The following is a 16,034-nucleotide window of genomic DNA, read 5'->3' as shown; positions in this document are numbered from 1 at the left end:
AATGAGAATAGCCTCTTTAGTGGAGTTGCCATATGATTTTAGTTTATCAAATCAAAAGGCAAGTTATCCTGCTGATGGTTGGCCACCTTCTTTGCATGCAGTTTGACTTGCGTGAGATGTTTACCTAGTGACAGCTGAAAAGATCTCTTTGACACAATGTGTTTACAGTAACTATCTCGCTGTCACCCACTAAGCTAGGTACTTGCCATATTTCCTCCTAAAAGTAAACCGTAGTTACAATAAACTGTAAACATCTCATTGTTATATGGCCACCTTGAATGTAGTTTATATCCACTTTAATGCCTTGAATTCTGTCCCTCTGGTGTAATATTTCAGTTCATGTTAAAGGGTTTATTGATTCCCAAATGGATGAGATTGTTCCTTTTATTTTTAGTCGTGTCTTTAAATCAGCCATTTTGGCATTTCAGATGGAGAAACGCATAATGACCTGTCTCACTATTACACTTTTGGGTGGATCACCTTGCCAATCGGCCAAGAGGAGTGAAACTGGTAGGACTGACACAGGGGCCAAGTGGATAGATGGTCTAATGCAGGGAGTGAGAGCACCACAGCCAGCCCCCCCCTCCCATACAAGGCATTCGGAAAGTATTCAGACCCCTTGACCTTGACCACATTTTGTCACATTACAGCCTTATTCTAAAATGGTTTAAATCAAACATTTTCCTCATTAATCTACACACAATACCCCATAATGACATCACAATACCCCATAATGACATCACAATACCCCATAATGACATCACAATACCCCATAATGACAAAGTGAAAACAGGATTTTAGAAACATCTCTTGTGTAAATCTGAGCTGAAGAAGAATATATTTCTGCATATTCTGTTTTAAATAGAGCCTATGTGTACGTTGTAATCAACATGTACATGTTAATTGGCGCATTTCAAACTGTCCTTTTTTGTTGTTGTGAGGTGCAGCTGGGAACAAGTTCTGTATGATGGAGAGTAGTGGGGTGGATAAACAAGGAGGATTGTCATTAGTTTAAATCTCCAGTTAGGGAACATTTTTGGCCTCCCAGTAGATCACAACGGTGACGGATAGAGTATGTCGCCACTGCTCAACTAGAATAGACTATGCAGCTGTCAACTCCTCAAACAACATGTTGACACATTAACGGCAACATCCGTCTCCCCTCCGTATTCAAGCAGCCCTTTTGTAGCTGATTCTTACCGGGCCAAAGAAATGACTATTTGATAATAGGCGTAGATATGCACCCATTTTCGGTGGTTGAGAATAATAGGTGGTTTCAGCACCTTGTGAAAGTCCGAGCCATGTTTAACATTGATTTCACATCCGTATTGCACTGTATTTTTGTGTTTTTCGATAATCATGTTTTTTAAATTTAATAATGTGTTATTCCTGATTGGTACGCTCATCAGGCATTGACTCATGATGATTATATAGAATCAGGAAAACCAACACTTTATATATTAAAACATTTATCATTTTTTCTTAAATTAACCACAGCATTTCATTTTCCTGCTGTACCGAACCGTGACACCCAAAACTGCAATATGTCCTGAACTGTGGTTCACAGCTGTTGTACCTGAGTACAATGCCGTTTTTATTTTTTAATTATTTTTTTTCCCCCCCATCACAAAACAGACGGCTCTTTGTCGTACGCTCCGGCATTCAACGTACTTTTGTACTACCTGAAATTTGAGACACCGTATCATTCCTTTGGGGGGGGGCAGTGTTGTCACCATAGAATTAGGAATCAGAATACTAGAATGAACCTTCTAATGATGGGATAAAGATCAGCCATGTTGGTTTGACAGTGTTGTGATTTGTGTAAAACAATCAATGTGAAGAAATGTCTGCAACGTTAGTTAGCCGGCCAGTTTTGGATGACTTTGTTCACATTAACTGCCAATATGCCAACATTTCATTCAAACAATGCAGTCAATCCAACAGCCATACACTGGCTGAAATCAGTTCATGATATGACTTGGACAGGTTGTTGTAAATATAGGACTTGGACAGGTTGTTGTAAATATAGGACTTGGACAGGTTGTTGTAAATATAGGACTTGGACAGGTTGTTGTAAATATAGCACTTGGACAGGTTGGTGTAAATAAATATAGCACTTGGACAGGTTGTTGTAAATGCAGCAAGTATTGATGCTGTAAATCTAAATCTGAGATGTGGTCTGTTTACATTTTAGAGGCTATTTATACAGAATCTGTATTAAACTCACTAACAGTATTTATAAATGACAAAAGTGTGATACAGCACATGCCTATTTTATATTCCTGCTTATATAAAAGCAGGAAATGTATTACCTATGCCTCTACTTCCATTCATTCCAATTTTAGATGGCTTTTGGATTTCTCCCTGACCAAGATTTTTTTTTTTTTATTTCACCTTTATTTAACCAGGTAGGCAAGTTGAGAACAAGTTCTCATTTACAATTGCGACCTGGCCAAGATAGAGCAAAGCAGTTCGACAACATACAAAAACACACAGTTACACATGGAGTAAAACAACATACAATCAATGATGCAGTAGAAAAAACAAAAAAAGAAAAAAAAAATATATATATACAATGTGAGCAAATGATGTGAGATAAGGGAGGTAAAGGCAAAAAAAAAAAGATGGCTGCCATTTTCGACCCATTCTGGAATTTTGAGTGTTTATGACACAGCACCCCCTCTAGTAATTTAATAGGATCTCTATGGTTGTCGCTTGGTTCCTTGATCTATAGGCTATGCGTCAAAGTAGCATATTCTGCCTTGATAACCTAATATAATCTCAGCAATTGTTCAAACAATAAACTTAACATTGTTGTCTTATAAGAATCCCCCAAATGGGTATTTTGGAGGTAACGGCTAACTACTGATGCACCGTAAACACAGCTGGTAGCCGTGAGCCTTCTCTCTGTGATATCAGATTACGTTCTATTTTAATCTGATATGGGTGCGACTACGTTGAAGCAGCATATCAAACTGGAATATTTGGCAGGGCTAGTTATTTTTATAAATCTTATTTCACACATGGGGAAGATGTGGGAAGCTGAAAGGCTAGCTTGCTTGTTGTGTTTTAGATGGCAAGCTGCTCGAGGAGTGACTATACGGGCCTAGTGACTATACGGGCCTAGTGACTATACGGGCCTAGTGACTATACGGGCCTAGTGACTATACGGGCAGGCACAAAAACAAGGCAATGTATATCAAACCTGAACTTTCATTACATGTAGGCCTAGCTAGTATTTTTAAATATGCAGTTCTTTCAAATTAGCTTAGTGGTAAATGGCGTCCGCTGCTCAGACTCCACCCAAGATCACGCATGTAGATCTCTGCATGCAAAGCTTTCTGTCGGAAGCTTTAGGAACAGGCTAGTGGGTACGCACACGGCTCTGTTCCCGACCTCACGGTCTGCTGGTCATCAGAGCAAACGTCAAATGATTTTCCTAAATATTCTGTCTGTCTGTCTGTCTGTCTGTCTGTCTGTCTGTCTGTCTGTCTGTCTGTCTGTCTGTCTGTCTGTCTGTCTGTCTGTCTGTCATATTTCCGACACTTTTGATGCAGTGACGTCTCCTCTGCAGTCAGATGATGACAAGTTCCTGCTGAATGAGTGTTGTCAAAGATTCCTGTTGAAATGGTTCCCCTCTTAATAAACACACGACGGCCTGCCATCACTACAGTGTTCTATTAGAATCTATGGAAGCATATAGGCTGTCGTATTTTTGGTTTTTAAGTGGGGAATTGAATGGTGGCTATGCTTAGATACCCATCTAGATATTGATTCGATACATATTTGACTTTTTGTTCTCAATTCATATTTTATACTGATTGTGTGTGTGTGTGTGTGTGTGCGCACCTCTGGTACATACATCCTAATGCCTTGAGTCCAGTCTGAAATCCACAGAGAAATGTATTTAATACTTGAGTTTACATCTCAGATTTTTGAATTGTGGTATTGAGTAGAAAAACATGACTCCTACGATATACATTACTGAAAGTATTAATACGGTGCGTTGGTAGTTTTGGTTTTGTCCTTGGCCAGGGTTTCCGTTAGACGTGAATAGCTGGCGTTTTGGATGATTTTAAATATTTACTTAACTGGCGTCGGCTAATTTTGTCTGGGGGGGGGATCCTACTGCAAGTGAATGCTGTTTAGCTTATTCATTGATGGAAATACCATTCAATAAAAATGCATTTGACCAGTCATGCTTATCGGTCAATAGGTTACTTTTGTATAATTTTGTGGAATTAAATTTACTGTGTGGATTAGCAGTTATTCTAACAGCTTCAAAGTCTGCATTGAAATTCGGTATGAAGGACTCAGGCCATTGCATCCTGTTCTGTTAAGTAAACCATCTAAATGTGATTTTTGTCATTCTGGATGCCTTTAATTGGGTTACTCACCCAGTGCATATGGGTCCGTCTGAAATTTCTGTGTGAAATTTTAAATCTTGCTGGTCAAATGTACGTTGCCACTTTTTCTTAATGGAAAGCCTCGGCCTACATGATAAGAACTATTTTCTAAGTAAGAGAAGTGTTTTTACCATCAAACCCGGTCTTCTCTTGAGATTAAAGTCCATATTTAGTTTTACTGCAAGGTACACTAGATGACCAAAAGTATGTGGACACAAATCATGGACATTCATATTGAGTTGGTCACCCATTTTCTGCTATAACAGCCTCCACTCTTCTGGGAAGACTTTCCACTGAATTTTGGAACGTAGCTGCTGGGACTTGCTTCCATTCAGCCACAAACACGGATTTTGGGGGGGGATTAGGCCTGGCTCGCAGTCGGTGTTCCAATTCATCCCAGTGGGGTTGAGGTCAGGGCTCTGTGCCGGCCAGTCAAGTTCTTCCACACGATCTTAACAAACCATTTCTGTATGGACCTCGCTTTGTGCACGGGGGCTTTGTCATGCTGAAACAGGAAATGGACTTCACCAAACTGTTGCCACAAAGTTGGAAGCACAGAATCGTCTAGAATGCCATTGTATGCTGTAGCCTTAAGCTTTCCCTCCACTGGAGCTAAAGGGGCCTGAACCTTGAAAAACAGCCCCAGACCATTATTCCACCTCCGCCAAACTTTACAGTTGGCACTATGCATTGGGGCAGGTAGCGTTATCCTGGTATCCGCCAAACCCAGATCTGTCCGTCGGACTGCCAGATGGGGAAGCGTGATTCATCACTCCAGAGAACGCGTTTCCACTGCTCCAGAGTCCAAATGGCGGCGAGCTCTACACCACTCCAGCCAACACTTGGCATTGCACATGGTGATCTTAGGCTTGTGTGCGGCTGCTCGGCCATGGAAACCTGTTTTTATGAAGCTCCTAACAAACAGTTCTTGTGCGGATGTTGCTTCCAGAGGCAGTTTGCAATCTCTGAGTATTGCCACCGAGGACAGACTTTATGTGCATCAGCACTCGGCGGTCCTGTTCTTTTGAGCTTGTGTGGCCTACCACTTCACAGCTGAGCTGTGTGGCCTTCCACTTCACAATAATGGCACAGTTGACTAGCAGGACAGAAATTTGACAAACTGATTTGTTGGAAAGGTGGCATCCTATGATGGTGAGCTCTTAAGGCCGTTCTACTGCCAATGTTTGTCTATGGAGATTGCATGACTGTGAGCTCGTGTTTTTATACACCTGTCAGCAAACTTGTGTGGCTGAAATAGCCCGACTCTACACATTTTGAAGGGGTGTCCACATACTATTTGTGTGTATGACTTGCCACAATGATGATCTCCAAATTTATGCATTTCATTGTCTCTGCTGCGCTGGACTCTAGAGTAAAGAAACGAATGTGTCATTTTAAACTCAGTTGGCCCGTCAATCACTGTGGGTGGGATTGTCAGGGGAGGGGGCGGGATGTTTGCGTCACAGTTGGTAGGGTTTCAGACCTGTCCGTCAATCACTGTGGGTGGGACTTTGAAGGAAGTTTGTAGATTTTATTTACATTTTGAGGCAAAAACCTAAGAGGTTCTGTCTATGGATTTCCTATTGAGAAACCATATAGAATTGCAGGAAAATGGGTTTTAAAAATGCACACATTTTCAGGGGGAGGCCCCCCCCCCCCAGATTCCCTACCAGCACCCCCACTTCTATACAACGTCAGACGCCCATTAATTTACCGACGGGTGTGATTTGAGAAGGAAGCAGGTGTTAAACATGGGCTTTGAATAGACCTCTGTGATGGATATAGGATAAACTTTATTCATTTCGACACCATTTTTTTAATATAAACCTAGTCCACACTCGCTGTTCAGTCATCAAAGCACGGTAAATAGGCGCCACGGCTATTTACCATCTCAGCGTCTGTATAGGCCTATGAAACATGTAAAAAGAAAAATGAGTGTGCCACAAAAACAACAATGTGGATTTCAACTCGTCATGTAAGTGGTAACGACGTGTAAGTTCACTCACAGGAGACGATGATGAAGCATAATGCTCTGTGAAAAGAAATTTGACTACGGCCAACCACAGCGCACAACAACAAATAACACTGGTACCAAGGAGGCGGGGCAGACTGACAAACCAGAAGTGTTTCCCTGTCATTGGTAGGCTTTGATTGACAGGTGCCTGTCCTATCAATAGATCCCTAGGAGATGCATGTCGTTCATTCTAGCGGGAGAAGGTTATACCGACTTTTCTGACCCAGCGACTTGAAACTAAAATGTAAAAGAAGCCTAGTTTTTAATTTATGAAGTGGGGGGGGGAAAGAAGCGTATGGAAAATACTGTAGACATGACCTGCAATCAGAACTCTGGCCTATTGACACGCAGCCATACTGTTAATACTGCCCTCCCCTTTTTTTCCCCTTTTTTCCTCTCCAGTCAGCAGCCGGGCGCGGTGGCCTACACCCACCCTACCACCGTGGCCAGTTACACAGTACACCAGGCACCGGTGGCTGCTCACACCGTGGCAGCAGCCTACGCTCCCACTGCTGCCACGGTTGCTGTCGCCAGGCCCGCCCCAGTTGCCGTGGCAGCCGCAGCCACCGCCGCAGCCTATGGCGGGTACCAGCCAGCGCACGCCACCGCCGACTACGGCTACGCACAACGCCAGCCGGACGTCCCACCGCCGCCTCCCCCGGTCACCTCCCAGAACTACCAGGTGGGTTACCAGGTAACTAACTACCCAACTTACTGTTTTAATTCAACACGATGTTTTGTGTGTTCATGATTTTTTTTAGGCTAAAGCATTCTGAAATGTACCCTGGGTAATAACAAACAAGGAAAACGGCTGGTAAAGAAATAGCTAATAGACACTTTTCCCCCTAAATTCCTTTTTGTTTTCCAGAAGATTTGCTAAGGGTCCCCATTTCAATACTTATTTTGGAGTGTCACCTCGGTTTTTAGTCTTAATTATTATTTATTTTTTTCTCCATTATTTTAGTCTGTGCCCAGATTCTGTTTGGTTTTTAATCACAGAACAGCTGAATGATTTGGGGGGTTGGGAGAGTCTTGTCTTTACCCAGTACCGCTGTCAGCTGTGATCAAAACTCCTTGCGATGTCTTCAATTAGGTCGACTATGCAGATGCTGGTGTGATATTAGAGCGGGAATAAATTGTTCGAATTAGCTCAGTTGGGGCCAAAATAAGTTTATTACAGTCCTGCACATTCCCATGTCATCCATTTAACAAGGGTGGGGGAACTACCCCTAGTGGTTAGAGCGTTGGACTAGTAACCAGCAGGTAGCCTAGTGGTTAGAGCGTTGGACTAGTAACCAGCAGGTAGCCTAGTGGTTAGAGGGTTGGACTAGTAACCAGCAGGTAGCCTAGCGGTTAGAGGGTTGGACTAGTAACCAGCAGGTAGCCTAGCGGTTAGAGGGTTGGACTAGTAACCAGCAGGTAGCCTAGCGGTTAGAGGGTTGGACTAGTAACCAGCAGGTAGCCTAGCGGTTAGAGGGTTGGGCCAATAGCCAGCAGGTAGACTAGCGGTTAGAGCGTTGGGCCAGTAGCCAGCAGGTAGACTAGCGGTTAGAGCGTTGGGCCAGTAGCCAGCAGGTAGACTAGCGGTTAGAGCGTTGGGCCAGTAACCAGCAGGTAGACTAGTGGTTAGAGCGTTGGGCCAGTAACCAGCAGGTAGCCTAGTGGTTAGAGCGTTGGGCCAGTAACCAGCAGGTAGCCTAGTGGTTAGAGCGTTGGGCCAGTAACCAGCAGGTAGCCTAGTGGTTAGAGCGTTGGGCCAGTAACCAGCAGGTAGCCTAGTGGTTAGAGCGTTGGGCCAGTAACCAGCAGGTAGCCTAGTGGTTAGAGCGTTGGACTAGTAACCAGCAGGTAGCCTAGTGGTTAGAGCGTTGGGCCAGTAACCGAAAGGTTGCTAGATTGAATCCCCGAGCTGACAAGGTATAAATCTGTCCTTTCTGCCCCTAAACAAGGCAGTTAACCCACTGTTCCTAGGCCGTCATTGTAGAATAAGAATTTGTTCTGTTTTTAATCCATGAACGTAGCGTTAGCTAGCTACACACTTTGGGAGAAGGTTAGAGAATCAGGATGCCGTACTGAATCACCACACCTTGTTTGACATCTTTTCTGCTTTAAAACAAAAAGAAAAAAAATATGGGAGGTGAAATTTTATTTTTGTTTTTCCTGACACTCCCCTGTGCTCTTCTCATTCAGGATTCCTACTCCTACGTACGATCCACGGCCCCGGCGGTAACCTACGACCCTAAGCAGTACTACCAGCAACCCGTAGCTAGCGCTGCGGTGGCCGTACAGCCCCAGCCCACGGCCGAATCCTATTATCAGGCCGCCTCCCTTAACACATCCTGGGACGCCACGTGGAAGAAAACACTACCAGGTGATGGCGACTTTACTTTTTTTTTTTACTAGATAATAGTCATTCCTTTTTGTATAATTTATTCTGTGAGAAACGGCATTGGAAATGACTATGGGCAAATACCGACATCATAACCATCGTATAGAAGTAAACTTGGAGTCACGTGATGATATTATGTGGTCCTCCCACTACGACTCAGGAAACCATACAGTTTATTAGGCTACAGATCTGTTGTGTGGTCCTCCCACTACGACTCAGGAAACCATGCAGTTTATTAGACTACAGATCTGTTGTGTGGTCCTCCCACTACGACTCAGGAAACCATACAGTTTATTAGGCTACAGATCTGTTGTGTGGTCCTCCCACTACGACTCAGGAAACCATACAGTTTATTAGGCTACAGATCTGTTGTGTGGTCCTCCCACTACGACTCAGGAAACCATACATTTTACAATTACATTTTTAGTCATTTAGCAGACGCTCTTATCCAGAGCGACTTACAGTAGTATCACATTTATAATTTTTATTTTAATTTTTTTCCTGTGCTGGCCCCCCGTGGGAATCGAACCCACAACCCTGGTGTTGCAAACACCATGCTCTACCAACTGAGCTACAGGGAAGGCTTTTTAGACTACAGTTTATTAGACTACAGATCTGTTGTGTGGTCCTCCCACTACGACTCAGGAAACCATACAGTTTATTAGACTACAGATCTGTTGTGTGGTCCTCCCACTACGACTCAGGAAACCATGCAGTTTATTAGACTACAGATCTGTTGTGTGGTCCTCCCACTACGACTCAGGAAACCATACAGTTTATTAGACTACAGATTTGTTGTGTGGTCCTCCCACTACGACTCAGGAAACCATACAGTTTATTAGACTACAGATCTGTTGTGTGGTCCTCCCACTACGACTCAGGAAACCATACAGTTTATTAGACTACAGATCTGTTGTGTGGTCCTCCCACTACGACTCAGGAAACCATACAGTTTATTAGACTACAGATCTGTTGTGTGGTCCTCCCACTACGACTCAGGAAACCATACAGTTTATTAGACTACAGATCTGTTGTGTGGTCCTCCCACTACGACTCAGGAAACCATACAGTTTATTAGACTACAGATCTGTTGTGTGGTCCTCCCACTACGACTCAGGACACCATACAGTTTATTAGACTACAGATCTGTTGTGTGGTCCTCCCACTACGACTCAGGAAACCATACAGTTTATTAGACTACAGATCTGTTGTGTGGTCCTCCCACTACGACTCAGGAAACCATACAGTTTATTAGGCTACAGATCTGTTGTGTGGTCCTCCCACTACGACTCAGGAAACCATACAGTTTATTAGGCTACAGATCTGTTGTGTGGTCCTCCCACTACGACTCAGGAAACCATACAGTTTATTAGACTACAAATCTGTTGTGTGGTCCTCCCACTACGACTCAGGAAACAATACAGTTTATTAGACTACAGATCTGTTGTGTGGTCCTCCCACTACGACTCAGGAAACCATACAGTTTATTAGGCTACAGATCTGTTGTGTGGTCCTCCCACTACGACTCAGGAAACCATACAGTTTATTAGACTACAGATCTGTTGTGTGGTCCTCCCACTACGACTCAGGAAACCATACAGTTTATTAGACTACAGATCTGTTGTGTGGTCCTCCCACTACGACTCAGGAAACCATACAGTTTATTAGACTACAGATCTGTTGTGTGGTCCTCCCACTACGACTCAGGAAACCTTACAGTTTATTAGACTACAGATCTGTTGTGTGGTCCTCCCACTACGACTCAGGACACCATACAGTTTATTAGGCTACAGATCTGTTGTGTGGCGCTCCCACTACGACTCAGGAAACCATACAGTTTATTAGACTACAGATCTGTTGTGTGGTCCTCCCACTACGACTCAGGAAACCATACAGTTTATTAGACTACAGATCTGTTGTGTGGTCCTCCCACTACGACTCAGGAAACCATACAGTTTATTAGACTACAGATCTGTTGTGTGGTCCTCCCACTACGACTCAGGAAACCATACAGTTTATTAGACTACAGATGAAGTTATGATGAACTTCACAGGGAGGTGAAAGTGCACGGTGATGAGCTTGATGCCCCTTTTCCAATAAATATCAAAAGTCTTATTCTGGTGACATGATGATTGATAAATTGCTGCTGTTTTTTTTAGATTGACAAATAATCTCTCTTGTCCTTAATAATCTCATCGTGTAGGCCAGGCGTCTCCAACATTTTCTAGCATGAGAGCTACTTTTAGTTTTGTATTTTCAAGTAGGCACATTCTTCTCCTACCCTACAACTCTTTCCTGGGGTCCTTGGTGTAAAATGTGTGTTCTGTCAATATATTTGGTAAAATATTAGTAACTCTAAGACAGCCCCATAACTGTATGTATGTAGTTTGGTTTGGAATTTATTTCAGTTTTTTACTCTCAGTATTAATTATTCAGAGAAACCATGAAATTGATTTTCTGAGTCAATGCTTAAATCACAACTGAAAACAATTTTAAGGTCGGGGGAAAAAATGGACATATTTTAGATGTAATTCCCCTTTTAATTGCACATCTAGCAAGAGCAATGTATTGGTGTAGTGATGTTTCTGCTGTTAGGACTGCTGCTGCAGCACGTCAATGCAGAGTTGACACACAATTGATACAAATAATCATTATATAGTTCTGTCAGTTAACATTTTTAATTTAAAGGTTTTGGGCGTGGAACTCGGTCTACCCACAAGACTTACCATTAGCATTGCTAACTGGTTACATACAGAGTGACCAATGCCACCACCAGACAGACCAGGGCAGTATTGCTGGAAATTAATGGGCTGATATTGTGTTACGTTTTACACTGGATCAGCCTGTTGGGGTCCTCTGGTTTAGACATTGGATCAGCCTGTTGGGGACCTCTGGATCAGCCTGTTGGGGACCTCTGGATCAGCCTGTTGGGGACCTCTGGATCAGCCTGTTGGGGACCTCTGGATCAGCCTGTTGGGGACCTCTGGATCAGCCTGTTGGGGACCTCTGGATCAGCCTGTTGGGGACCTCTGGATCAGCCTGTTGGGGACCTCTGGATCAGCCTGTTGGCGACCTCTGGACCAGCCTGTTGGGGACCTCTGGTGTAGACACTGGACCAGCCTGTTGGCGACCTCTGGACCAGCCTGTTGGCGACCTCTGGACCAGCCTGTTGGCGACCTCTGGACCAGCCTGTTGGCGACCTCTGGACCAGCCTGTTGGCGACCTCTGGTGTAGACACTGGATCAGCCTGTTGGGGTCCTCTGGTGTAGACACTGGATCAGCCTGTTGGGGTCCTCTGGTGTAGACACTGGATCAGCCTGTTGGGGACCTCTGGACCAGCCTGTTGGGGACCTCTGGACCAGCCTGTTGGGGACCTCTGGACCAGCCTGTTGGGGACCTCTGGACCAGCCTGTTGGGGACCTCTGGACCAGCCTGTTGGGGACCTCTGGACCAGCCTGTTGGCGACCTCTGGACCAGCCTGTTGGCGACCTCTGGACCAGCCTGTTGGCGACCTCTGGACCAGCCTGTTGGCGACCTCTGGACCAGCCTGTTGGCGACCTCTGGACCAGCCTGTTGGCGACCTCTGGTGTAGACACTGGACCAGCCTGTTGGGGTCCTCTGGATCAGCCTGTTGGGGACTTCTGGTGTAGACTCTGGATCAGCCTGTTGGGGTCCTCTGGTGTAGACACTGGATCAGCCTGTTGGGGTCCTCTGGTGTAGACACTGGATCAGCCTGTTGGGGTCCTCTGGTGTAGACACTGGATCAGCCTGTTGGGGACCTCTGGACCAGCCTGTTGGGGACCTCTGGACCAGCCTGTTGGGGACCTCTGGACCAGCCTGTTGGGGACCTCTGGACCAGCCTGTTGGCGACCTCTGGACCAGCCTGTTGGCGACCTCTGGACCAGCCTGTTGGCGACCTCTGGTGTAGACACTGGATCAGCCTGTTGGGGTCCTCTGGTGTAGACACTGGATCAGCCTGTTGGGGACCACTGGACCAGCCTGTTGGCGACCTCTGGACCAGCCTGTTGGGGACTTCTGGTGTAGACACCTTTTTGTATTTATTTTTTATCAGTAGAGTTGAATGTGAACTATTTAACTAGCATTATTATCTGCACTGTCATCACACACAGACTTATCTGCAAAAAGTCAATTTGATGGAAACATATCTGTTGGGGAAAATGTGCCTATTTTTTTATTTTATTATTTGCATGGAAACCTAGCTATGCAGCATGTCGGCGTACAAATATTCACTTCTCTGCTTCTGCAGCTTCTAAAACAGGCTACAGCCAGGCCAGTCTGACCCCCTACACCCAGACCCAACAGACCAGGCAGGTGACAGCCATCAAGCCTGCTGCGCCCTCCACCTTCTCCATCTACCCGGTCTCCTCCACCGTTCAGCCCGTCGCCGCCGCCTCTGTGGTCCCCTCTTACTCTCAGAGCCCTACCTACTCCACCAATGCAGTCACGTACTCTGGTAAGCACGACATGCAAGCCGTAACCAGCATGCACTACCTGCCAACTACCTACTCAACCAACGCAGTCACGTACTCCCAGAGCCCCACGTATAGTACCAACCCCGTCGCATACTCCGGTAAGCATTCAAATACACCTAGGGATTGCAAAATTTAGTAACCCCCCCCCAAAAAAAAATTTCCCTCACAGGATTCCAGAAATCGCGGTTGGGGTAAGAGTCTGAAGGGAATAATAAGCAAGGAGGAAGTCCTCCAACCAAGATTTCTGGAAAACCTCTCTGAATTTTGGGATTGTTACTGTGATTTTTGTAACCAACTTCACCACTGCCTACCCAACTGTCTGGCTCCTGGTCTGTCCTCTCCTAAACCTCCTCTCCTCTTATCCCTGTGTCCTCCTCTCCTCTTATCCCTGTGTCCTCTCTCCTCTTATCCCTGTCTCTCCTCTCCTCTCCTCTTATCCCTGTGTCCTCTCTCTCTCCTCTTATCCCTGTGTCCTCCTCTCCTCTTATCCCTGTCCTCTCCTAAACCTCCTCTCCTCTTATCCCTGTGTCCTCCTCTCCTCTTATCCCTGTGTCCTCTTCTCCCTCTTATCCCTGTGTCCTCTCCTAAACCTCCTCTCCTCTTATCCCTGTGTCCTCTTCTCCTCTTATCCCTGTGTCCTCTTCTCCTCTTATCCCTGTGTCCTCTTCTCCTCTTATCCCTGTGTCCTCCTCTCCTCTTATCCCTGTGTCCTCTTCTCCTCTTATCCCTGTCCTCTCCTAAACCTCCTCTCCTCTTATCCCTGTGTCCTCTTCTCCTCTTATCCCTGTGTCCTCTTCTCCTCTTATCCCTGTCCTCTCCTAAACCTCCTCTCCTCTTATCCCTGTGTCCTCTTCTCCTCTTATCCCTGTGTCCTCTTCTCCTCTTATCCCTGTGTCCTCTTCTCCTCTTATCCCTGTGTCCTCTTATCCCTGTGTCCTCTTATCCCTGTCTCCTCTTATCCCTGTCTCCTCTTATCCCTGTGTCCTCTTATCCCTGTCTCCTCTTATCCCTGTCTCCTCTTATCCCTGTCTCCTCTTATCCCTGTCTCCTCTTATCCCTGTCTCCTCTTATCCCTGTCTCCTCTTATCCCTGTCTCCTCTTATCCCTGTCTCCTCTTATCCCTGTCTCCTCTTCTCCTCTTATCCCTGTCTCCTCTTATCCCTGTCTCCTCTTATCCCTGTCTCCCCCTATCCCTGTCTCCTCTTATCCCTGTCTCCTCTTATCCCTGTCTCCTCTTATCCCTGTCTCCTCCTCTCCCTGTGTCCTCTTATCCCTGTGTCCTCGTCTCCTCTTATCCCTGTGTCCTCCCCAAGGCACCTCGTATTCTGGCTATGAAGCAGCGGTGTACTCGGCTGCCTCTACCTACTACCAGCAGCAGCAGCAGCAGCAGAAACAGGCTGTTGCGGCAGTAGCAGCTTCAGCAGCCTGGACAGGCAGCTCCTTCACCAAGAAACCTCCCTTCCAGGTCATATTTCTATTAGTGTTTTCTTACTATGTACTGTTTTTTTAAGTGTGTATATATTTTTTGGGGGTATCTTAACTGCTTTTATTGTTACAATGAATTTGACCTCCCCTTCCAGAGCAAGCAGCTGAAACCCAAGCAGCCCCCCAAACCACCACAAATCCACTACTGTGATGTCTGCAAGATCAGCTGTGCTGGACCCCAGGTGAGCTTAGAGAACACCTCTAGCCAGGACCCCCAGGTGAGCTTAGAGAACACCTCTAGCCAGGACCCCCAGGTGAGCTTAGAGAACACCTCTAGCCAGGACCCCCAGGTGAGCTTAGAGAACACCTCTAGCCAGGACCCCCAGGTGAGCTTAGAGAACGCCTCTAGCCAGGACCCCCAGGTGAGCTTAGAGAACACCTCTAGCCAGGACCCCCAGGTGAGCTTAGAGAACGCCTCTAGCCAGGACCCCCAGGTGAGCTTAGAGAACGCCTCTAGCCAGGACCCCCAGGTGAGCTTAGAGAGAGAACACCTCTAGCCAGGACCCCCAGGTGAGCTTAGAGAACACCTCTAGCCAGGACCCCCAGGTGAGCTTAGAGAACACCTCTAGCCAGGACCCCCAGGTGAGCTTAGAGAACGCCTCTAGCCAGGACCCCCAGGTGAGCTTAGAGAACGCCTCTAGCCAGGACCCCCAGGTGAGCTTAGAGAACGCCTCTAGCCAGGACCCCCAGGTGAGCTTAGAGAACGCCTCTAGCCAGGACCCCCAGGTGAGCTTAGAGAACGCCTCTAGCCAGGACCCCCAGGTGAGCTTAGAGAACGCCTCTAGCCAGGACCCCCAGGTGAGCTTAGAGAACGCCTCTTGCCAGGACCCCCAGGTGAGCTTAGAGAACGCCTCTTGCCAGGACCCCCAGGTGAGCTTAGAGAACGCCTCTAGCCAGGACCCCCAGGTGAGCTTAGAGAACGCCTCTAGCCAGGACCCCCAGGTGAGCTTAGAGAACGCCTCTAGCCAGGACCCCCAGGTGAGCTTAGAGAACGCCTCTAGCCAGGACCCCCAGGTGAGCTTAGAGAACGCCTCTAGCCAGGACCCCCAGGTGAGCTTAGAGAACGCCTCTAGCCAGGACCCCCAGGTGAGCTTAGAGAACGCCTCTAGCCAGGACCCCCAGGTGAGCTTAGAGAACGCCTCTAGCCAGGACCCCCAGGTGAGCTTAGAGAACGCCTCTAGCCAGGACCCCCAGGTGAGCTTAGAGAACGCCTCTAGCCAGGACCCCCAGGTGAGCTTAGAGAACGC

At 46.4% G+C, this 16,034-nt stretch overlaps 1 protein-coding gene across 12 annotated transcripts in view; it reads left to right on the top strand.

The window, feature by feature from the left end:
* LOC106570934 (zinc finger RNA-binding protein) overlaps window positions 1-16,034 on the top strand; it is a 48,111-nt gene that overhangs the window by 6,325 nt on the left and 25,752 nt on the right. For 5 of the 12 annotated variants that reach the window (XR_006759124.1, XM_045695438.1, XM_014143529.2 and 2 more), the window contains exons 3-7: window positions 6,823-7,114; window positions 8,611-8,791; window positions 13,077-13,400; window positions 14,616-14,767; window positions 14,883-14,969. Coding sequence is in view for 11 of the 12 variants with exons in the window: in XM_045695438.1 (XP_045551394.1) it covers window positions 6,823-7,114; window positions 8,611-8,791; window positions 13,077-13,400; window positions 14,616-14,767; window positions 14,883-14,969 (1,036 nt within the window). In the remaining variant the exon portion in view is untranslated. The remainder of the gene's footprint in view (window positions 1-6,822; window positions 7,115-8,610; window positions 8,792-13,076; window positions 13,401-14,615; window positions 14,768-14,882; window positions 14,970-16,034) is intronic. The other 7 variants (XM_014143533.2, XM_014143532.2, XM_045695437.1 and 4 more) reach the window with 6 other exon arrangements.

The sequence above is a fragment of the Salmo salar genome, chromosome ssa15 (assembly GCF_905237065.1).
Source record: "Salmo salar chromosome ssa15, Ssal_v3.1, whole genome shotgun sequence".
NCBI lineage: Eukaryota > Metazoa > Chordata > Actinopteri > Salmoniformes > Salmonidae > Salmo > Salmo salar.
Note: the sequence above shows the minus strand (reverse complement) of the source record. Positions and strands in the feature narration are given on the sequence as shown.